General features: G+C 38.6%; 1 protein-coding gene across 2 annotated transcripts in view; it reads left to right on the top strand.

The window, feature by feature from the left end:
* Nucleotides 1–25,771, top strand: part of NPSR1 (neuropeptide S receptor 1) — a 116,232-nt gene that overhangs the window by 58,698 nt on the left and 31,763 nt on the right. For both annotated transcript variants that reach the window (XM_067470185.1, XM_060781625.2), the window contains exons 3-4: nucleotides 23,798–23,901; nucleotides 25,488–25,581. In XM_067470185.1, the coding sequence (XP_067326286.1) occupies nucleotides 23,798–23,901; nucleotides 25,488–25,581 (198 nt within the window). The remainder of the gene's footprint in view (nucleotides 1–23,797; nucleotides 23,902–25,487; nucleotides 25,582–25,771) is intronic.

Genomic DNA, 25,771 nt, shown 5'->3' with positions numbered 1-25,771 from the left:
AATAATTTATATCTATCTATATCTATGGCTGGATGGCTCTTTGTCAGGAGGGCTTTGATTATGTTTTCTTGCCCTGCTGAAGCGAGTTGGCCTTAAGGCGGCATTTTTCAATCTGAGGGTCAAGACCCCTGGGAGGGGGTATCAGACCACCAGAAAGCATAGTATTTTCTGTTGGTCATGGGGGTTCTGTGTTGGAAGTTTGGCCCAATTCTATTGTTGGTGGGGTTTGATTGTAGGTGAACTATAAATCCCAATAACTACAACTCCCAAATGTCAAGGTCTATTTTCCCCCAATTCCATCTGTGTTCATATTTGGGCATGTGGAATATTTGTGCCAAGTTTGGTCCAGATCCCTCATTGTCTGAGTCCACAGTGCTCTCTGGATGTAGACGAACTACAACTCCCAAACTCAAGGTCCACCTAACCCTTCAAGGGTCCATCTAACCCTTCTAGTGTTTTCTATTAGTCATGGGAGTCCTGTGTGCCAAGTTTGGTTGAATTCCATCATTGGTGGAGTTCAGAATGCTCTTTGATTGTAGATGAACTATACACCCAACTCCAAGCAACTACAACTCCCAAATGACAAAATCATTTTTTGAGTGATGGCCTGATAGGTGTATTGTGTTCAAATTTGGTGTCAATTCGTCCAGTGGTTTTTGAGTTATGTTAATCCCACGAACGAACATTACATTTTTATTTATATAGATTACTTGAGCCATAAGCATTGCCATGCACAACTGGTTAATCAGCTGCGATAAATCACTGCTGACCGAAAGGTGGCAAGTTCAAAGTCCGAGTCGGGATTGAGCGTCCGACTGTTAATAGCTGTTTTAAAAAATAGCTGTTAAAAAATAGCCCAGGTCACTTTCGACAATAGATCACATCAAGTTACCCCAAGTCCTTTCGGGAAGATGGAGGCGGGATACAAAAATAAAGTTCTTCTTCTCTCAAAAGCTTCTGAGCTTTTTGCTGAGGGCCAAGGTATCCCTCAAAGCCCTAGGTGGTGGAACAAGAGCAATGTAAATACACTCCTAGTTGGAACAGTGAAATCTGCTGTCACCTCAGTGGTGGTTGTACAATTCCAATTTAAGTTTAAAACAGTTGTATGATTCAAAAGTATACTTGAGAGTAATCCATCCTATTTAGTAAATATCATAGAAACTCATTTCATTAAAAACAACAGAACAGGAAGGGGGGGGGGGTAACAATGTGAATTAAGATTTATTTTCTCTTCTTGTGTACCCTTTTGTACTTTACACACAAACTATCCATTGAGAGGGGAATAGGTACTGCTTAAGTTTCTATTATCGGAAACATTTGGGATTACAAAGTTGTACAGATTTTGGAACACCTCAATTTGCATAATGATATTATTATGAAGATGGCATCCAATCTAAACATCAAAAATGCATGCATGTTTCATAATAAATGGACTCATCAAAGAAAACAAAGCAGCTTAGAACTAATTAAGTCAGAGCTAATGGTAGCAATTAATTATTAGTTATAAGGAGTTTTTGAAATTTGCACAAGAAGATTAAAATTGCTTAGTTCTGCAGCATCAGCGGAAAAATGCTAAGAAACATGAAAAATTGTAAATTTTTATTCTATATTATGAGCTGTATATTATATACAGTGTATATTAATAGTTTTATTTAATATTGTCAATTTCATGAACATTTACTGGAGTGAATGCTACACTGCTAAAAATGTGCAAAATTTTCTGCAACCATTATCTCCTTTCAATTCCTGGCCAAAAATTGGTCACCCTACATGTCTTATAGATCTGCACCATTCCAATATGCAGATTGACCGAGATCCTACATAGATCAAATCTCTTGATGTAAAGTTACCCACTGATTATGCTAAACTCTTGTGTTAAATGACAACATTATTCAATTGAATGTGTGCTTGAATCTGCAACAATCAAATGTGTATGGACATGTTATGCAAATGTTGCCTATGTGCAAAACAGCATGCACAATGGCACTGCAGGCTCAGTGGCACTTCTGCAAACTCAAGCTGAATGTATACTTCCTACATCAGTCAAAAAGCTCCAATTGCTTCCATAGAGAAGCTTATGCATGTGCAAGAAACCTATGATGAAATCCAAAATTCACTCAGCATAGCATAAATCTCTGTCTGCAGCAATGCACTAGATTAGTACTACAACAGTATTTATTTCATTTCATTTCATTTCATTTAATAGGAACCAACATTCAAAGGTTACCCATCCCATATTCCACTTTGGAGTCTTCCTGGGTGGTTTGTTTCATGTGATCAATGTGATAGTTTAGCTTGGCAGCAGCTTCACTCTGACTAATAGTAAGAACGGACCATTAACGTATCTCCCCCCCCACCCCTTATGAACCATCGCGGAGATTAAGATCCTCCGGGGAGGCCCTGGTTTCCATCCCACCATTGTCACAGGTGCGATTGGTGGGGAAGAGAGACAGGGCCTTCTTCTTTTTTAAAAAAATAGTTTTTATTTTGCACATTTACATTAAAAACACAAGGTTAAGTACAAAAGGTTATTGTGGGGGAGGGGTAAGCGGGGTAGGTAAAGGGAGGAACAAGGGGAAAGGAGAGGGCGGAAAAAATAGGGAAAGGAGGGTGGGAGGGTAGTGCGGGGATGGGGGATGGGTAGGACGGGTACTTCCAGGTTCACCCAGGGTGATTCATACATTTTAATATTTATATACGCTTTTAGATATGTTTACAAATTGCATTCCTATGTTTAGTTGCTTCTATACATATATTCTATACATATTTATCTCCTTGCTTGGATCATTTACCAAGTTCTTATTTGCTTAGTCCTTGGATTTCGGTTATAAATCCATTGTGTACATCTCTTTATTTTCCCCCTTTATGAATTCTAATACTACTTTCCAGTCTGTTCTTTGGGGTTTTGTGTAGTTCTGAGAGATTCTCTGTGTCAATATATCCATGTTTATTGTATCCATTATTTTGATAGTCCAATGTTCCACTGTTGGGATCTCTTTGGTTTTCCACATTTTTGCTAGAGTCATCCTCGCGGCTGCTATCAGGTAAAAAAAATATCCTATCTTCATTTTTTTCCATTTTGAAATCTAGTAGTCCTAATAGTAAAGTTTCTGGTTTCGGTTCAAATTTTATATTTAATATTTTTTTCTATCATCTTGTGTATTTGTGCCCAATAGTTTTTTACCTTTCTACATTTCCACCACATACGGATGAATTCACCTTTTTCCTTTCCACATTTCCAATCTTTTGTTTTATCTTTGGTGATTTTTGCGAGTATCTCTGGTGTTAGGTACCATCTGTAGAAGATCTTATACCAGCTCTCTTTAAGGTCTGAAGCATATGTGCATTTAATTATTATTTTTTGCCAAATTTCTTCCCAATCATCTAGTTGTATGGAACGGCCTATATCTCTTGACCAATTTATCATGTTGTTTTTTATTTGCTCAGTCTCTGTGGCCCATATTAACAGTTGATTATATATTTTTCTTATAATTTTTGTGTCTGTAGTTAATATTTTATCCCAGAAGGTACAGGGCCTTCTTAGAGATTGCTCATCGGCTATGGAACTTCCTTCCTGGTGAGATCAGGTCAGCCCCCTCTCTGCTGTCCTTTAGAAGGATGGTAACAGCTTAGTTGTGGGACCAAGCTTTCAGGACAGGGCAATAAAGCAGCAATAGGAAAGATTACCAGGCCAATTATATTTGATGCTGATGACTAGGACGGTTTTAATTGGTGTATTTCAATACTGAGATAAATGTTTTTAATGTTTATGTATGTATATATGAATTTGTGTCTCGGCATTGAATGTTTGCCGTATATATGCTGTGCTCCGCCCTGAGTCCCCTTTGGAGTAAGAATTTTTCCTGCTGGTTCCAAGTCACATTATTTGGCTGTGAAGAAGAGTCCATTGTTGAACTTCTTATCTCACAATGACCATCAAGACTAGAGACAGGTTAAAGAGAGGAGAAACCAGAAATGGCTGAGCAAATTTGATTTCCAAGCAAGTCTCATTCCTTTAGTTACCAAACGTATTATTCAATACATTTTGATTGTGTTATTCAATATAATTTTGAAATAATGCCTTTGTGTTATTTAGACTATTGTTACATATTTTATCGATATGTTTCAAAATAATATTGAATGACACAACTCAAACATATTGAATAATATATAACGAGAGCTCTACATTTGGGGATAAAAGTAGTTGAAAATAAATGGAATTCAGTTTGGCAAAGCCTGCCTTATAAAACAGTATCAGCTCAAATTAGAGAGATCACATTGAAAACTGTCCATAAATGATATTATTATCCACTCAGGTTGCACAGGATGAAAAGTGCCACCAGGCATTAAAGGAATAAGAAGCAGGGTGCTGGGGATGGTGTGAATTAGATTTGAGGGGCGGGGGCTGTGTAGTTTTACATGTAATTTTAATTGTAATTTAATTTTTATGTGTTCCCTGACATAAAAGATTTTATTTTTAAATTTTTAATATTAATATTTAATGCATTTGCTCTGTTTTTAATTATATTGTGTCTTCTTTGCTGTTACTCGCCTTGAGTCCCTATCAAGAGTAAATAAAGTAAATCTACTTAATAAAAACCTTATATTATTTCTAGTATGCACTGAAAGGATGGAGATTGTCAAGACATGGAAAAATCAAAGAATTTATAGGTACACAATTGGTTAAGCAGATTGTGGGCCATAGCTTTATCTGAAAAGCTAACTAACTAAGATTAGAGAGAGAAGAAATAAAAGAGAATTTGTCTGAGCTTATATGCAAACCATTTATCAGCTATATATGCCAGAGTAATATCAGATTTAAGCCAATGTTTGATCAAGTGAGATTTTGGATAAATGATAAGGGCAGGGGTGGGGAACCTTTTCATGTTGGAAAGCCACATTAATTTGTGAACAAATAAGGCTGCATTCAAGAAACTTCAAATGTACCTTTTTGTAAAAAAAAATCTTACTATATGCTTATTAATTTCAAAAAATGAAAATTATTTGTTAATTTTTGAGTTTGACTAATCCTTTAATGACTTTGTTGTGTCTGCTTTTTGTTGGAAAGCATTTCAATATTTGGTTACAGCATGGAGGTCTGCAATTTCAATTGATCCTTATCAGTGGTTCCCAACCTGCGGTCTGTGGACTGCTAGTGGTCCGCAAGAACAAAAATATGGTCTGCAGTCTCACCATTACTACACCGTTGCCTCGAAACCACACAGCAATGAGATTGACTGGTCTCTTATACTGACAAAGTGACAGGGATGTCGTGAGGGGAAGAGGCTGACTATCCACAAAAGATGACTACTATCACATCATCTCTAGATTATTAAATATGGTTTTCTGTGGCCAAGAAGATGGCGACTACTGGCATATGTTCTGTATCAGAAACTAGAGTTGATGTGGTCTATCCAATGCAATTTTCTGAATCAGCACCCCAAATATCCAAACCAAATCTAAAGTTGACCAAAATCTGATTCATAACCCTTTTGGTACTAATGTTGGAGAATGGTCCCTGGTCATGTGGTCCCCGGTGAAGTGGTCCCTGGTCATAAAAAGGTTGGGAACCACTGCTCTAGATGGATATCAGTTATTTGTGAAATGTAAGGTAATCTTTATTTGGGATAGGTAGGAGAATGCCATTGTCTGAAAGCAACGCAAGTGGTTGAAAAGCAAGAGAAACATTTTTAGGCATGTTGGCCTAAATGCAATATGAGTATTTTCCTGCGTTTTTCCTTATTTCAGTTGGTCCTTTCTTAGCATCAAACAATGAGGTCAAAATGCCTTTTACTTACCTTCTTTAGGTGCCAACTAAGTGAGGCTGAAATGCTCATTTGGGTGTGACACCATGATTCTCATTTTATCCACTAATTAATAGGTCTATAACAGTTGCAATGTCTTCAAATAATTTGCATATATCATCCTACTCATCAGTAACCTTTGCTAACTGGGGATAATGTTCATCCAACATTTCTGTCTGAAGAAGAAGTGTTTTGAAAAAAGGTAAGATAATATTTGGATTTTTAAAATATACAGACTTAGTTTTACCTTGTAAAGAAATATTCAAGTTGTTTTCACTTGACATGATATCACACAGAAATGCAGAATTCCTATAGAAATATTCTTTTAATAATTCACATTGCTGATTTAGTTCTTCATAAAATGTAAATATCTGTTCTTGCAAAGAAGAGATGTTAGCTAAGGCCTTTTCCTGTGATAGCCAATGTACTTTAGAATGATACAGCAAATCCTCACTGCATACCTCATGTTCAAATATAGTATATTATGAATCTGACGATACCATGTTGCGTTTGCATGAATATAGTTAATAACACTTAGAATCATAGAATCATAGAATCATAGAGTTGGAAGAGACCTCATGGGCCATCCAGTCCAACCCCCTGCCAAGAAGCAGGAATATTGCATTCAAAGCACCCCTGACAGATGGCCATCCAGCCTCTGTTTAAAAGCTTCCAAAGAAGGAGCCTCCACCACACTCAAGGGCAGAGAGTTCCACTGCTGAACGGCTCTCACAGTCAGGAAGTTCTTCCTAATGTTCAGATGTAATCTCCTCTCTTGTAGTTTGAAGCCATTGTTCTGTGTCCTAGTCTCCAGGGAAGCAGAAAACAAGCTTGCTCCCTCCTCCCTGTGACTTCCTCTCACATTAATTACATGGCTATCATATCTCCTCTCAGCCTTCTCTTCTTCAGGCTAACATGCCCTATGCCGTCACGCCTGGAGGCTATAACTCTTAGTGAAAGAGACATAGACGTGACATCTTTCCCCCAGGGGATTGCTTCTTACCTTCCATTAAAGAACTGGGACTCCCAAGGACCAAAACACTGTAGATAACTCAAAATAGGTTTTATTGTCCACAAAGAGTTATCCCTTTAAGGCAATAAGCTGGAAGTTTCAAAGGGGTAAAGGAAATATACATTACAGTCTCTGATTGTCTTGGGTCCAAGGAGATTTCGCAGCTGAGAAGCTTTTCAATGTTCCGTCTTTCTCAATGGCTGCAAATGCCTGAACATTCACAGCCCCAAATCCAAATGGCCTATATGTGAATACACGAAGCCTTCCTCTGGTGCCACAGGACTGGTTTGAAGGCGCTTGGGTCTTCTCAACGTTGTTCAGGGCGATCTGGGCATGAAGTATGAGTCCCAAGGGTAAAAACCTTAGAATTGATGATGAGAGATAACTTAATTAAGGGCTTTAGAGCCAAGTCTCTTTCTCACGTCTATCTGATAGAAAGTTTGATGGTAGAATGGAAAAGGAAAAGCTCTGCCCTCCTCCAGGAAGAGGTGGAGCCAAGCAATTGAGCTGAGGTAGCAACATAGCTTTGTGCAAACAACATTGATTGACAGCTACAAATAACCAATCAATCCAACTATATATTTACAAACTAGGCTAGTTTGGGCATGTTATACAGTTTAAACCTTTGCACTTTAAAGTTCTACACACAAGTGGTGCCACTCATGCCATCACATGCCCAGCTCTTTAAGCCGCTCTTCATAGGGCTTGTTCTCCAGACCCTTGATCATTTTAGTCGCCCTCCTCTGGACACATTCCAGCTTCTCAATATCTCTCTTCAGTTGTGGTGCCCAGAAGAGAGATATTGAGAAGCTAGAATATGTCCAGAGGAGGGCGACTAAAATAACTTATAACCTGTTGTGAAGTGTCACATTAAATAGTAGCTTTAGCACAGAGATTTTGCTGATGCATACAATGAAAACAAATGAGAGCATCTGGGTCTTTTTTTAATCTTTTTTTTAATGCATTGAACCTTCATGTTTTCCTGCCATGGAAGGTGCACCATCTGTATGTCCACAAAACATTTACCAAATTCAGTCCAACTTCATTCATTTATAGATGTCTTTGCCCAGATATCCCAGAATTCTGCATGATTCAGCAGCACAATAGCAAAGTGTGCGCCTCTGCTTTTGAAGGTGAATGTAATATCATCCTTAATGGAGTTGGTTTCACAGGAAGGTTGTTGTCAGCCCTGTTTTCCTCCCATCCTATTTTTCTCAACAGAGATATGTAACAAAAGAATCACATTGCATATAAAAACATGCTGATTTTTTTTAAAAAAATTAAAAACCTTTTACCTTGACAAACATTTACCCTTCTTTTCATATTGCAATGACATTATTAGATAGGAACCATCATATTCAAGCTCTGATAAATGGATGATGTTCCTTCTGAATTAGCTTGTTGGTACTTATACACCCTATATACTCATGTATAAGTCTAGAAATATTAGTCAAAAAATCAATGCCAAAAACTGGGACAATTTGTCCAGGAATCAAAGTGAGTACTTTACCTTAACTGAATAATGAACCAGCCTATTCTCTAATTCGAGTGACTAAAGGTTAAAGCTTAGTTCATCCTGGGAGAACCTAAAAGAAGTGTCTACTCTCTTTACATTCCCAGCTATGTTTCCACTTCTGATCTTTTTGAAGGTCTCAGTAGGAGAATGGTGGCAGTGAGCAATGATGGCTGCCCCCTAAAGCAACTGTAAAACACTACGAACAAACTATATATATATATATACCGCATATAAGACAGCTGGCCGTATAAGACGAACCCCAACTTTTCCAGTTAAAATATAGAGTTTGGGATATATTTGACGTATAAAACTACCCCTCTTCCAACGCACACCAAATAAAAATTTTAAAAGCATCAGATTTGATTTCAATATGGTAATTTTCCTTTTACTGTACCTCCTTCTCTGCCTCTCAGATCTCGCACATGTGCACCAGCGCCGCTTCACTGCAGTCTTCAGGAGCGAGATCTGAGAGGCAGAAGAGGAAGTATGGTAATAGGATACAAGGGCAGGCCAGACAGGTAAAAGAGTTGTGTTTTTCTGGGACCAGAACCACTCTTTCTCTTTTTTCCATACCCCGGGCACTCTGGATGCCTGCAGCTTGCAACGCCCTTCACTTACACCTTCCCAGTGAGGTGCCCCTTCACCTCACCATCGGGACCGCATTAAGTCCACAAATCCTGATGAATGGATTTTCTTCTACCGTACTTGTACAGCGTCACCTTTAATGCCTTCATACAGTTACTCATACGGCAGGGATGCAGCCATTGCCATTTTTGAGCTCCCCCCACCATATGCGGTAACCACAGATTCTCCAATCCGATTGGAAGTTTCAGCACCCGCTCTATAATACCACTCCTGCATATAAGACTACTCCCGTGTATAAGACTACTCCCGTGTATAAGACAACCCCTGACTTTTGAGAAGATTTTCTTGGGTTAAAAAGTAGTCTTATATACCAGAATGTACGGTGTGTGTGTATGTGTGTGTGAATATATATATAAAGTAGTAGTGGTGCGTGTAGCTGAGGCTTGACTTTTAAAATGTTTTTATTTGAGGCCCTTTTTTTTAAAGGAGTAACTCAATACCCCAACCAGAATCCTTTCTTCCAGTATCTTCAGCTGCGTTCTTCTGAGGTAAATCTTCTTCTCAATAAATTGACAAGAGTCTTAATTATAAAGAACAGTTGACTTTAGTTAAACAGTTTCCAATATAACTCTCAGTATGGCTTTTACTTCCACCAAACTGGTTTTAAACTTATTTCACTGCAAAGGATCTTTCTTTACTTAACTGACAATTCAAGGCACTGACTTGTCTTTTTCTCCCTTCAGCTATCCACACTGAAGTTATGGATTCTTTTCCTCTTAACTCATGAGCTTAATTACTAATTTAAACAGGTCCAATTGACTCTGTAAATACAAAAGCTGAAGACTTAACCCCCTGGGTTCAGTTTCTCCACACACCAGAACCCAACTTCCACTTTTGTCCCCTGACTAAAAGAAAACGGACTCTTTTAAAATGCCTGCCCCTGCCAAGTGGCAGTTAGCTCCGCCCCTTTGGCTTCTCTAACTTGGATACATTCTAACAGCTGGTTCTGTCACTATGGCAACGCCTCAGCTCAGTCGACACATAAGCTGGCCTGCACTTATATCATAACATTAATAAATATTTTTAAAACATACATTATAATTAGCTATTTTGTTACATTACACCCCTACCCCTAAATATTGCTGGAGATGAGAATAAAAATCATTGAAAGCAATATATAACACCTATATCACATATATATACAAGCATATAGATTATCATCTAATATTTACCGGTTCAAAATACACTATACATAACAATCATACATAATAGAACAATTCAAAGATACACATTATAAACAATACATTCTTTCCATACCATACCTCCCTTGGTTGGTTCACCTCTCTCACCTATCCTCCAGTTGTCTCCTCCCAGCATTCTTGATAAGAAATCTGCTACTACTCTGAGCCAGAGTGAAGACAGAGGAGGCCAGGGGACAGTTCCATCTTGTCTCCTGTATATGCCATCAGTTGGAGACCCCCCCCCCAGCACCAGTGGCAGTTAGCTCCGCCCCTTTGGCTTCTCTAACTTGGATACATTCTAACAGCCGGTTCCATCGCTATGGCAATGCCTCAGCTCAGGCAACACATAAGCGGGCCTGCACTTATATCATAATATTAATAAACATTTTTTAAAACATACATTACAATTAGCTATTTCATTACAGCAACATTGGCCCTCTCTAATGACTACCAATTTATCCATGGGTCATATCAAGACCCATAATTTTGCCCCCAAAACCTGTCTTTCACTTATACATGAGGTTGACTTATATATTCATATATGCCGTATATGGTATGTAGAGTCAAGAATAAGATACTCTATTTCTGTATAGTATAATACAGTGGTTCTCAACCTATGGGTCCCCAGGTGTTTTGGCATACAACTCCCAGAAATCCCAGCCAGTTTACCAGCTGTTAGGATTTCTGGGAGTTGAAGGCCTTAGAGATAATATATACATATGCCATGTGTTTCTGGGGTTGGTTATTGCATAAGAAAGTTACATTTGGGGACTTCAGCTCCCAGAATTCCTAGCCATCAGGGCTCTTGGTTTGGATAGTGGTTTCCAGAAACTGTAATCCAACAAAGTTACCTGTACAGAATATGGAACTGTACTGGATCTCACAGGTAGGCGACAGTACATTAAAATATCTACATTAAAATATCTTATACTTTTAGATCTTAAAACTGTCAAGTGCTCAGATATTGCCATCTTCTGCAGCATTTCAGAGCTGTATGATGGGGTATAAGAAATCATACCACCCAACATTCTTGGAATCTGACAGCTTGTTGGAGCTCCCTCTTTTTGTATGCACATCTCTACCTTACCCAGCCTCACAAAAGTATTCTGTATGAGCAAACAATTCAAGGTTATTGATTTATCAGATTGATTTTCACTCTGCAGGAGCTGCCGATCCTCCCAGAAGAGTATCTCCAATTGTAAAAAGGAAAAGTCATTAGCCAAGATGTCACCTGATCTAGAATGTTATGCCATGTAGTCTCCAAGGGCTCTTTAAAAAATGAGTGTGTTCCTGGAATCCTCACAACATGTCGTTAGTAATTTGATTTCTTTTAAAGGAAATATAGCTCTATTTCTCAACTTTTCTTTGCTTTAGCTGTACCTTCTCTGAGATTTGGCCACAGTCATACACCAGACTGGTCAGCATATGCACACTCCCCTGATCTAAGTGTAAACAGAAAACTCAGGGGAAGAATCCTGTAGATCTCCCTTATTATGTAGGCCTTGTTTCCTATATATCCCAGGGCATGAGGAATATTAAAATGTGAACGATGGTAGACTTGAAAACAACCAATAATATCTTATGGAGTTGGATATGGAGACACATCACTCTATAACAGACATTGGATGCTACTGTGGTCCAGCATCATGGAAGGAAATGCACATCCCAGTCCTTTGTAGTTTGGGAAAACATAAATTGACTCATTTTAAATGTCCAAACACATCTCACTGGCTTGCACGGTGTAATGAATTCCTTACCTTGGCAAGCTAGCTCAGGCCTAAGGAGGTGGGCCTGGTGAAGCCACTGCATCCATTTTGGAGAAGAGAGACAGGGAGATGCTTACGGTTTGCCTTAAGGGGGCGTGATCTAGTCTTGGAGGGAAAATCAGAATAGTAGGAATGGTTAGAAAGATGGGGGCGGAGCCTAAGTGATCTGAAGGAAAAAGTGACTTTTATACTGAGGCTGGAGTTCCCAGTTTGCTAGTTGAGAGTTGGAGCTTGGAAAGGGTACAGCGAAGACATTGCATGTTAGTGAGAGCAGTTTGGGGTTTTGAAGAACTTTTGGTCAGTCTTTTGTTTAGTATTCAGGATAGCTACAGAGAAGTATAGCTCGAATACTGTGTGGAGCAGATCCCCATTAGTGATCTGTTCTTTTCCTAAGGAAGGCTAGTTAAGGTTTTGGCTAGATTCCTAAGGGGGGGGGGTTGTGGGAGTTACTTTCAGAGATTCCTTTCTTGAAGTAATGTTTTGTGTTGAAACTTTAAGACTTGTAACCCAGAAGTTTTTAATATCTCTTCTCAAACATAACCACAAGCTTTTTGTATGCCAGAACTTTACTGAAACCAATAAGCATTTGTACCTGAATTATTCAAGCCTGTTCAATAAATGTTCTTGTTATTTTTACCAACTTATACCAGCCTCAGTGTGAATACCTTTGTGGTAAAAGCATTATTCAATAGGCCTGGGTAACAACGGAAAAATTTGTTTCTAAAATCGATTTGTATTTGGGGTTTTTTTTGTTTCGATATTTAAAATAATTACAAAATTTTCCTTTTAAAAAGTTCGATATTTACGAAATTTCGTAAATGGTAAAAAATTAACGAATCGATTTCCGAAACAATAACGAATCGATTCGTTAATGGCGGACGCGACCGCAAAATACGCTAAAAAACCTCCAAAACCTTCTGAAGCTTCCCTCCCCCTCTGTTGTTGACTGTTGGTGTGATATAATAATTTTTTTCACTAATTAAACCATAAAACTGGCCCAGACATGCGGAAATAATAACGAAACAAACTCAAAACAATAACGAAACGAATACAATATCGAAATACGAAGCATTTACAAAACGTTTTTGAAAATTCGTTTTTTTAAATAATTGCTCCAGAATGGTTCGTTATCGTTTTGTAATTGAAAAAATTAACGAATTATTAACGAATTACGAATTAACGAAACGAAACCGCCCAGCCCTATTATTCAAGTCTGCTTTAAACAGCCTCTAAGAAATCTTTAGGTAAACATAGTGTGATACTAAACAACCTCTAAATAATACCTCAGCTTAGTTATTAATAGGATGGTGGCAGCGGAAACCTTTTAAAGAATTCTTTTTAAGTCTCTCAGTTCCAGTGGTTTCCAGTTCCTAACTTTTAAAACACAGTTGGTTCAACAACTATTCTCCCTCTATATTTTTGGTGAGCTTATCTGTAGTGGTGTCATTGTTATAATTAGGTAGGCTGCTGTGTGGTCGTTATAATTTGGTGAAGTAGCAGTGGGATTTTTATTATTGAATAAAGTTCCCTACTTTTCCCCATGGTTTGTTATACACGGCTTCCAATACAGTAGGAAAATGCATCATGTGACATTCATATTGACCTTATTGGAGTAAGCCTTTTGTCTACAGTTATTTTATTATTTATTTATTTATTTCACACATTTCTACCCCGCCCTTCTCAACCCCCAAGGGGGGACTCCGGACGGCTTACAAAAAGGCACAATTCGATGCCAACACAGACAATAAAATAAAGACATATATAATAGCAATTATAAACAGTTAAAACAATCCGTTATACATCACAATCAATAAAACCAATCCTATGCTCAACGTTTGCCCACTCAGAGGCCGTAAGTTCATTCCACATTGTCAAATCCTATCAATTCTGGTCGTCCTTGTCCTTTGTCTATCTGCCAAATTACCCAAATGCCTGGTCCCATATCCACGTTTTTAATTTCCTTCTAAAAGAGAGGAGGGATGTCGATGACCTAATTTCTCCAGGGAGTGAATTCCACAGGCGGGGGGCCACCACCGAAAAGGCCCTGATTGAAGAATATTTTGATTATATAGAACACAGAAAGGTGGTTTCCTTTGCATCCAGTAGTAGAAACACTCTGTTGTGTTCAATGTTCAAGGTATTACCATCACTGAAAGAATTTTGAATGTTTCTGCACTGTAGAATTAGCAAGTAAAGTGGAATCAAACTGCATTCACTCTACAGTGTAGATGCATCCTACTATATAGTTCTTTTAGCTCAATCATATCAAGGAAGATATGGATATGATGGTAGAAAGGCTGTAAAAACAGGCTGTAGATCAAAATGGCTGGATGAAAAACAAACCAGTGAGTTTTGAAAATAGAGTACTGACCTATGGAAACTTTGAGGTACTCTAACATTTGTCGGTGATGTTCTTCCTCTTTTTCGGAAGTAGCAAGGTCATCTCACACAGGGCATCTATTAAATGATAGTTCCGTAAGCTTTTCTGCCAGAGAGGTACTTTATACTTTTTTCATATTAGACATAATGTCTTTCTCATTTTACATTTCTTTCTCAACTCGCTTTGTTCAAATGTGCTTCTTTCACAGATATAGACAAATGTTCTTCAGGTGCAGCTTCCTCATAACAATAGAGCACCTATTAAATGATATTTCTGTATACTTTTCTGTCTGTTAGGTACCTTGTACTTTTGCAATATTATAGATTGTACCTTCTGCATTTTACACTTCCTTTAACTTTGTAAAAATGTGCTTCTTTCACAGTAACAGAAAAATGTACTCCAAATGCCACTTCCTCATAACAACAATCGCAAGGCATTTCTGCTATTTACGCCATCATTCCATCCACGCTTATTTCTATAACCTTGGCAACAAACGGATTTGTATATTTTTAAGTGAGGTCAAACCTGTGCTTATTCTCTGACAGTGACAATGCCACAAAACTGAGTTCTTTGCCTTTGGTTTAATTACCTTTTTCTTATTGACAGTCATATTCAATGACAGCTCATTCATGTGACTAAATCAATGAGGAAAGGTGGCATAAAGCTTGAGTCTCATTCACGGAGTTGGCCAAACACTCATGTTTCTGATATACTAAAAATAGTCCAACACTGGAGACAAATGCTCTCTTGCCCAAAGCAGTCAAGACAACTATATTCCTGTTATGTACCATTGGTAGATGAAGCATCACTGCTCATGGAGAATGTCATTGTTTCACTATAAAACAGACATCAGATACAGTTTCTAATGAAAGACAGGCTTTATCAGTGCTTCATTTTTATGAGTGTTCATACCGAAGAAAGACGAGTTTCATTTTTTCATCAACTGTCTGAAGATAACAAGTTAGAGTGGTAAATGTTAAAGTTCAGGTAGTCACAGTGACAGCTGGCATAGCCATACCTTCTACAAGAATCCAAAAATGCAAGCACTTGTGTTGATCCAGTTCTAGCAGATTTATTATTTATTTATTATTTATTTATTACTTGCACTTATTAACCGCCGCTCTCAGCCCTAGGGCGACTCGTGGCGGTGTACAAAACATAGAAAAAACAACAGTTTACAATGAGTCAAGACCACAACACAACATCTTACTAATACAAACATCTAATTAAACTAAAAATCCGCTTCGTCTTATTTTGGGGTCATAATCAATCTCATAGTCGTAGTCCATTCCGGTCGTCATTCCGATAACATAGCACTCAGTTGAAGGCCTTCTCAAAGAGCCATGTTTTCAGGCCCTTACGGAAGGCCATAAGGGAGGGCGCCTGTCTAATTTCAGCAGGGAGGGAGTTCCATAGCCGGGGGGCCACCACCGAGAAGGCCCGCTCTCTTGTCCCCGCCAGGCGTGCCTGTGAGGCAGGCGGGACCGAGAGAAGGGCCTCCCCAGATGATCTCAAGGTCCTCGTGGGCTCGTAGGCCGAGATGCGGTCCGCAAGGTATTTTGGGCCGGAACCGTTTAGGGCTTTGTAGGATAGCACCAGCACCTTAAATTGGGCCCGGTAGCAAATCGGCAGCCAGTGGAGCTGGGACAACAAGGGCGTTGTATGCTCCCTGCGTCCCGCTCCTGTTAACAACATGGCTGCCGCGCGCTGGACTAGCTGGAGCTTCCGGGCCGTCTTCAAGGGCAGCCCCACGTAGAGAGCGTTGCAGTAGTCGAGGCGGGATGTGACCAAAGCGTGTACCACCGTGGCCAAGTCAGGCTTCCCAAGATACGGGCGCAGCTGGCGCACGAGCCTAAGCTGTGCAAATGCTCCCCTGGTCACCTCTGAAACCTGGGGATCCAGGCTCAGCGATGAGTCCAGGGTCACACCCAAGCTGCGAACCTGCGCCTTCAAGGGGAGTGCGACCCCATCCAGCACAGGCTGTAACCCTATACCCTGCTCGGCCTTGCGACTGACCAGGAGTACCTCTGTCTTGTCTGGATTTAATTTCAGTTTGTTCGCCCTCATCCAGACCGTCACAGCGGCCAGGCACTGGTTCATTCCCCCTTTCCAAGAGCAAGGCTTTTGATGGGTTCATGGGTTAAAAACCAGACAGTTTAAAACCAGAGAATTCAAACAAATCTAAGCTTACCATAAAATAATTCATCCCCACCAACCTGTTGTGAAAGGTGTAGTTAAGTTCCTAGGGAGAAGGAGCATTATCATCATCTCTGCTGATTAAAAATATTCCTATGCTTCACTAAGTCATAGAATTATAGAGCTGGAAGGCAGAGTAAACTGCCAAATCAGGAATTCATCCATAATAGTCACTCAACCTCTGTTTAAACACATACAATAAAGGGCTTCTTCTATGCAATCTAGGGAATAATAATAATAATAATAATAATAATGGAAGAACTGACACAATATGAGGATTTAAAGATCAAACTGCAAAGAATCTGGCACAAGCTAGTAAAGGTGGTCCCAGTGGTGATTGGCACACTGGGTGCAGTGCCTAAAGACCTTGGCCTGCACTTGAGCACAATTGGCGCTGACAAAATTACCATCTGCCAGCTGCAGAAGGCCACCTTACTGGGATCTGCACGCATCATTCGCCGATACATCACACAGTCCTAGACACTTGGGAAGTGTCCAATGTGTGATCCAATACAACAGCCAGCAGAGTGATCGTGTCTGCTGTGGCCTCATCTTGTTGTGTTTCAAATAATAATAATAATAATAATAATAATAATAATAATAGGTGCAGCAGCATAACTTCCTTTTTTCAAAACTAAATAAAACCCATTGTATGAATCAGAAATTTGTTTTTATAATATAGGCGCACACCTAAAGTTTTGTTTCACATAGTTTTGAAGATCAAATTAGGTAGGTGACGTCCCCCATTCTCCATACACTGAGTAAACTGATTTCTGGTGTTTGTCATGACTCTTGCCAGCATAGCAGGTATTATGTTGGCAATTTCTTCCTGGATGTTGGTCTTCAAATCTTGTAGGGTCCTTGGGTGGTTCACATAAACATGGGATTTCAAAAAAACCCCATAGAAAAAAATCACAAGGGGCCAAATCTGGAGAGTGGGCCGGCCACTCCAAATCTGCTCAAAAAGTAGGCCTCAACGGCAAAAGCGCGCTCGTCACTGTTCCAACGCATGATGGCGACTGAACTGTGTCAGGACAAAACTTTATACTCCCGCCTCTCGAATGAGACCACTAGCGCTCCGCTACATCTTCAACCGACTGAATACTGCACATTTTAAAAAAGGAAGTTGTGCTGCTGCACCTTGTAATAATAATTCTTACAGGCCTCTCCTTGTGCCTCAAGGCAGAGCACAAAATAGTTAAAAACACATCATCGGAACACGTGTAAAATACATATATTAAAACACATTTATGTGAAATACATACAGTAGAGTCTCGCTTATCCAACCTTCACTCATCCAGCATTCTGTATTATCCAATGCAGTCTGCCTCCCACGCGGATCCATAGCTCTTTCAATACATTGCAATGTTTTGGTGCTAAATTCGTAAATACAGTAATTACTACAGAGCGTTAACGTTTTGTGCTTAATTTGTAAAATCATAACATAATTTGACGCTTAATAGGCTTTTCCTTAATCGCTCCTTATTTTCCAACATTTTTGCTTATCTAACGTTCTGCCGGCCCGTTTATGTTGGAAAAGTGATACTCTACTGTATATTAAAATATACAGAAAATGATGATATTTTTAATTATCTTCTAACTTAATCAAGTTTGAATGTATGTTAGTTCACTATTATGGGAGTCCTAGGATAGTGATTATTGTCTATTTGTGTACGTTTCTGTTTTTGTTTTTAATGTTGATACAACCAGTGGACTAATCAATAAACTTTGCTTTAGTGATTAAAATACAGTAAACACAGGAAAATGAGATTAAAATTCATAGTTAAAAATTGACTGGGCCAGCCTGCCAGGTCTTCAACTGCCTCTTAATTTCCGACAGCTGATTTAGAAACTCTGGGGATAAATAACTGATCAAAGTTAAGAGAATAACAGAAAGTAGCTCCTGGAGTCTGAAGATATTAAAGCTACTAAAAGTTTTCTGCATTTAAAAGAATAGTCAGTAGGATATAACGGCATATTTCCTAGAAAGCTGTTATTTTGTGCTGGAAGTAGACAGAAGAGACAATTTAAACTAAAGGAGTCTTTAATCCCGTGGAGAATATGAGGATGGATCTTGCTGTTCTGTTCCTATCAGACTGGAGGGAAGTGATATCAAGAAACAAAACATCACTAAGCATACTCTGAAAGAATTTGTATTCATGAATCATTTTGTTGCTGTACTTCAATGCGTCAGGAACATCAAACATATCTTTGCTTCACATTTTTAACTCAGTTTCTGGATTCCATTGGATTTCATTTAAAAATGGTTGAGAGGAATGCAGGAGGATGAAAAGTATATTGAGTATACCTTTGCATCCAATTAGCTGAGTCAAAAATCTAGGGCTCTGTAGCTCTCCCAGCCAAAGGTGTCGGGGACAATACATTTTACAGGTGGATCTTATGCAGTAAGATTACAAGTTAGGTCTAAAATTATCAGTAGACCATGCCATCAGAGGCTAGTCAACCTTTTTGTAATTTAACCTTCTCACAGAGATCTCTGTCTCTATGCACCTGCCTGTTTCTTTACTGATTCTCCACTAATTTTTCCCAAATGCCTCATATGTTTATGTTCAGAAATATATGATAATAATTTTAAACAAAGAATTGACTCATGACTATGTTTGCATAAGAATCTTATTTATCATATGTTTAAGGAGATCTATCCACAGAGATAATCACATAATATTTAGGATCACAAATTAAAATATAATGTTGGTCTTAGGGAAACTTGCACATCTTCTTAATTAAGACTTCGTCCAGTTAATACATTAATTATCGATTTAATTAATTTATTAAATGGTTCACGACTTCCCATACCTTAGCTCAACCATAAATCATAATGGAGACTGCTGTCAAGAAACCAGAAAAAGACAAGAACTTGGAAAAGCAGCTATGAAAAAACTAAACAAGATGCTAAAGTGTAAAGATATACCATTGAATACCAAAGTTAGAATTGTTCATGCAATCATATTTCTGATTTCGATATATAGTTGTGAAAGTTTCTAAGAATAACATCAACCCATTTGCAATGTGGTGTTGGGGAAGCATTCTATGGATCCTATGGGTTACTAAAAAGGCAAATGCAGGCAGTCTCCAAATTACAAATATCTGACTTACAGTTACAAATTACAAATATCTGACTCATAGTTACAAATGGAGGTGAGACTATAGGAAGTGAGAGAAATCTACCCCTAGGAAGGAAAATCCATTTCTGAAAGAGTGATCATGGGGAAAGGGTGCCTCCACTGAAGCTTTCTCACTAACCTGTTTCCTCAAAAAGCCAATTTTTTCAAAATCAAATACTCACAGGGACAGAATGTGGGGTGAAATCTTCTGAACAGGGGTGTAGACACAAAACAACCATTGAAGGCATATCTACAGAACCTATTTTGACCATCACTTGGAGACTGCCTGTAAATGGGTTCTGAATCCAAGATGATGAAACTGAAACTGTTGAACTTTGGACATATAAGAATACATGATTCACTAAAAAAAAGACAATAACACTTGGTAAACTAGTAGAAAGTAGGAAGGAAGCAAGGAAGATTGCATTTCAGATGGATAGACTCAACCAAGGAAGCCACAGCCTTGAGAGTTCTTGATGAGAGGGTGACTTAGAGGTCTCTAATTTCTAAGACCACCATACATTAAAGCCAGTTTCATAGCAGTTAACAACAGTTTATTGAAATGAGAATACACAACTGGCTTTCCCACTGTAGTCAAGGTTTATTTGCCAGATCTGCATCAAGTTAGTAACCGTGAAGGGCTCACTTGAAGGGCATGACATAGAAGAGTGTTAGTATGCCCTTCCACATTATAGGGACCTGTCGGTCAGATCTTCCTAACTTGAAGGGAAGAAGATTTTTTCTTCACTGTCTTCCACTGCAAAAATCAGAAAGGAAAAAATAGAGTTCGTAGTAGTAGATTTAAAGGAAGCAAAGAAAAGAACCATTGAGAGGAAGTATTGTAATTACAAAATACATTGGATATGATAAATATTTCAGGCAGTTTGGGAACTGTTTCTCTCTCTCTCTCTCTCTCCTTCTCTTTATCAAAACATTACAGGATCACCAAGAGCTGTACTGCTGAAAAATCTTTTTGTGCAAAGATAAAAAATAAATTAGATTTGGAATCTAATTTGGGCAGTCCACTGGTTTAAGTTTAAATCCAAGCATTTTTGTTAGCATCTTCCAACATGGTATCATAATGCAAAGGAGATAGTGTAGTTATAATTTGAACTTGACCCTTTAAGTATGTCAGGAAATCTCCATTACAGATTTTTACGAGCCCCTTCTTATCTCTGTCATGGGTTTCTCTCCTCATATCATACAATTATTTCCCAGTGTGGAACTATCAAGGAAAGTGGGCATTTTAATTAGGAAGCAAGTATATGGGAAATGTTTTGACACCTCCACTCGAATCATTCTTGCAAAACATATGCTGGTGTGCCGTCGCGCCTGGTGAAAGAAACATGGACGTGACATCTCTCCCCAGGGGATTGCTTCTTGCCCTCCTTTAGAGAACTGGAACTCTCAAGGATCAAGACACTATAGATAACTCGAAATAGGTTTTATTGTTCACAATGAGTTATCTTTCTTAGGAATAAACTTGATGTTTCAACAGGGGTAAAGAAAACATACATTACAGTCTCTGAAATCTTGGGTCCAAGGGGTTTTCCAGCTGAGAAACTTTCCAAGTTCCCTCTTTCTCAATGGCATTCACAACCCCAGTCCAATGACCTATGTTTGAAGGCACAAAGTCTTCCTCTAAATGCCAGAGGACTTGTTTGAAGATTCCACAACGTCGTCCAGGTGAGCTGGATATGAAGAATGAATCTTAAGAGTGCAAACTTAAGAATTGGTGATGAGAGATGACTTAATTGAGGGCTTTTAGAGCCAAGCCGTTCTCACGTCCATCTGCTGAGATGTTTGATGGTAGAATGAAAAGAAAGCCCTGCCCTCTTCCCCAGGAAGTGGTGGAGTCAAACAATTGAGAAGAGGGAGCAATTCAATTGGTGCAAAATAACATTGATTGACAGCTATAGGTAACCAAACAATTCAACTGTACATTTACATGCAAGTGGGGCCTGACATGCCGTCACAGCTAGAGTAGTATTTTATTTGACAGACCATCTATCTAGTTTGTAAAGATGAACATGATGAATTACTTTTGTGAATTATAACTCCCCAAATCTCCCAACCATGGCTTTAACCATGGTAAGTCATGACTGCAGTGACTGGTCATTCCAGGAGTTGTCATCCAAAAAAGTATCACATGAAAGCTGTGTTGTAATGACATTTTTTTCCTAATATTTGAGTGAAGTCAGATCATCTTGTTAGGAGACAAAGTATCTTTTCAGAAACCCTTATTTAAAGTATTAATACAAACTAAGAATAAGTGAGCACCATTATCTACTTGAGGGATTGTAAATTAACATATTTTCTGTGTTGATAATTGACAATTAAAAGTCAGGGCAAAGCCTATCAGGATAATAGGAATTTGACAATCAATAGAAAAACAAGATTGTGGGTGCTTCATTTTTGAGAATGAAATACCGCGGTTTTGTCTGCATAATGTCATATAAAACTTGGCAAACATTCTTTTTATACGCTCTATATTACACATTTTTTACAGTGATGCAAAATAGGCAAAGCAATGTTTATTTCTGCTCTGCTTCTGGCACATTTACAGAAACACCACAATTTTATGCATTCATGGTTTCTACATAAAATAATTTAGTGGAATAATATTAGTAATGCATACACTTTATATAAAGGTTTTTTATACCTATGCTAGATTCCTGTTCAAAATACTTGACTGTGATTTCTCTAGACACTTCAGACATTTCACTGTGCAAGTGATTAGACTGGATTGAAGTTGTGCATTTTATGGCTGTGTGTTTTGTGGCCGTCACGGTTTTGAGTCATCTTAAAGCTGCATCGTAATGTCAGTGAGGCCTGGTGTTTATCTATTTGAATCTACATAAATAAAAATGTAATGTTCATTTGTGGGATTAACATAACTCATAAACCACTGGACGAATTGACACCAAATTTGGACAGCATACACCTAACAACCCAATGTATGTCCTTCACTCAAAAAAATTGATTTTGTCTTTTGGGAGTTGTAGTTGCTGGGATTTATAGTTCACCTACAATCAAATAACATGATAGAATTGAAACAAACGGGGCATACAGGACTCCCATGACCAACAGAAAACACCAGAAGGGTTTGGTGAGCATTGACCTTGAGTTTGGGAGCTGTAGTTCACCTATATCCAGAGAGCACCATGGACTCAAACAATGATTGATCTGGACCAAACTTGGCACAAATATTCCATATGCCCAAATATGAACACAGATGGAGTTTGGGGGAAATAGACCCTGACATTTGGGAGTTGTAGTTACTGGGATTTGTAGTTCACTTACAATCAAAGAGCATTCTGAACCCCACCAACGACAATTGGGGGAAACTTCCCACGCAGAACCTCCATGACCAACAGAAAATACTCAAGGCCATGCAGTCCAACTCCCTTCTCCAGGGCAAGAAAACGTAATCAAAGCCCTCCTGACAAAGAGCCATCCAGCTGTAGATATAGATAGATATGATTCACACACACACAGATATAGTATCATAGATTTGAAAGGGACCCCTAAAGAAGGACAATATGTTGCATGTTCCAGAGTAGGCAAACCAGACAACCTCCACATCAACACTGACAAAGAAACAACAAGATATACTGTTTACCCACAAGCATAAGGAAATTACGTATATTAGAAACCCACACTTTCTCATTACTTTATTTTCCAGATCACCAGACCAGGCCACAGCAATGCATGGCGGGGCGGCTAGTTTTTGAATAAATTTCTATATCAAGTATTCTGTTGCCTTCTGAATTTCAACCAGAAATCATGCCCAAAACATGTGTCAAACACAAGGCCTGCTGGCTGAATACGTCCCACCACGTTATTTTATGAGGTCCATGAGGCTTTCAATGCCAGGGCAACATAGTTACATTCATACAGTCTTATGATGACAAATGGAACTTTGAAAATAACCATAAGGTTGATGTGCTCATTTCTGTAAGTAATGTGTAGAGACAAGTTTTCAGATAGCCCTTTATCCCCTTTTGTACTTCTTATAATGTGAATACTACTTATGTCAAGAGCTTCATGACAGCCCCTTGGCAACCTGCACTCAACATCTGCAGGCGGGAAGGGAATAGCATTAGGATATACATTGACTTAAGAGCAGTTATATATTTGTCTCCCTTTATGTCTTTTTATATTTCTAATAGATTGTTTCACTGGCCTTATAAATATAATGACGGATATAATTTGGCGCTTCACTGGGGATTTCATGGCTCCTGATCTTGTCTGCCGAATTGTTCGCTATTTGCAGGTAGTAAATAAATGTCTTTCACAGCATGTCGTGATGTTCTTTTTCTTAAACTAATGATTTTTCTATTATGAAAAAGTGAAACCATTCTATCTTGGGGGTGGGGAGGAGATGGGACGAAAAATAGGGAAAGGAATGTAAAACATAAAAGCCATAAAAAACAAAATGCTGAAGGATTCAATTCTCCTGACTGATTTCATGCATTGATTGATTTTTAAATGGTGTATTTTAATATTTTGATAAATGTTTTTTAATGTTTATGTATGTGAATTTGTGTCCCGGCATTAAATGTTTGCCGTGTATATGCTGTATTCCACCCTGAGTCCCCTTCGGGGTGAGAAGGGCGGAATATAAATGTTTTAAACAAACAAACAAACAAATAAATAAATAAAATTGATGATAGTCCTTATAATAGTCTTTATGGTGATTATCTCAAGAAGAGTTCAGAAAATCCATCAGTTGCATGTGACATGGAACCTGGGGTGCTAAGAAGAATCAGAAAGGTGGCAAATGGTGTAATTATCCCCGTTGATCAATAATTTCTGATTATTTGATTCTGCCTAGTTTTAATATCCTACTTCAGTGGTGACTCATAGAAAAAGTGGGATGTGGCAAATGGTTGGGGAAGTAGACCCCGCCCTCCAATTGGTCCATGAGTTGCCCATGTGCAACTGAATTATTTTTGCTCCCACGTTAAACAATATATGATTCCTCTATGTCCCACCCCGGAATAATCTGGGGGGGGGAGCTGCTCTTGACCCCACCGCTATCACAAGTGAGGTTGGTGGGGACGAGGAGCAGAGCCTTCTCAGTGGTGGCCCCTCACCTGTGGAACTCACTCCCGGGGGAAATTAAGGCATCAACATCCCTCCTCTCCTTCAGGAGGAAGGTAAAGAAGTGGTTGTGGGACCAGGCCTTTGGGCAATCTGTCAACTAGATAAGGACAACCAGACGAATAAGACTGACAGGACTGACAATTGTGGAATTGGAAATTGAACTATGAGATAGCGAACGCTGACCGTCAATGAGGAGAAATTGGTTTGTATTGGTTTTATTGGTTTTCTGGTTATAATGCAAGAATTGTTGTTTAATTGTTAATTGATGTTATGGTTTTTATTGCGGTTATGTGATGCGGGCATCGAATTGTGCCTTGCTTTTGTAAGCCGCCCTGAGTCTCCTTCGGGGTGAGAAGGGCGGGGTAGAAGCAACCTAAATAAATAAATAAATAAATAAATAAATAAATTTGTGTTTACATGTATATAAACAAAAGAAGAAAAGGATATCCAGGCATTTTTTGATTTTTAAATTTGAATTATTACATTTGGCCCGGCTGTATGTTTGGTATTGTTATTGTCTATTGCTTAGTGTGTATTTTCTGTTTTTGAGATATTTTAACTGTTTTGTATTGATTATTGTTATTGCTTTTGTTTATTGATGTATTGTGGGCTTGGCCTCATGTAAGCCGCACCGAGTCCCTTGGGGAGATGGTAGCAGGGTACAAATAAATTATTATTATTATTATTATTATTATTATTATTATTATTATCTCTTTCACTGTGACAAAAATGTTTTCTTTCTTTCTGGTTTAGGTTGTACTGCTTTATGCCTCCACCTATGTTCTGGTTTCACTAAGCATAGACCGATATCACGCCATAGTTTATCCAATGAAATTCTTTCAAGGAGGTAAGGAATTTCAATGACTCCCCCAGCCCTCCAGCTATTTTTTTTTCTTTTTGTGAACAGTCTTCTTTTAATAGATAACTTTTCATTGTGTTCAAATAATCTTTTTGCTATGAATAATGTATTGCACTTAATTCATTCAGGCTCCCTCGTTGTTTTTTAAATGGCAATAGTGTTGGCCTCTGGCTTTTTA

This window comes from Anolis sagrei, chromosome 6 (assembly GCF_037176765.1).
Source record: "Anolis sagrei isolate rAnoSag1 chromosome 6, rAnoSag1.mat, whole genome shotgun sequence".
NCBI classification, from domain to species: Eukaryota; Metazoa; Chordata; class Lepidosauria; order Squamata; family Dactyloidae; genus Anolis; species Anolis sagrei.
Note: the sequence above shows the minus strand (reverse complement) of the source record. Positions and strands in the feature narration are given on the sequence as shown.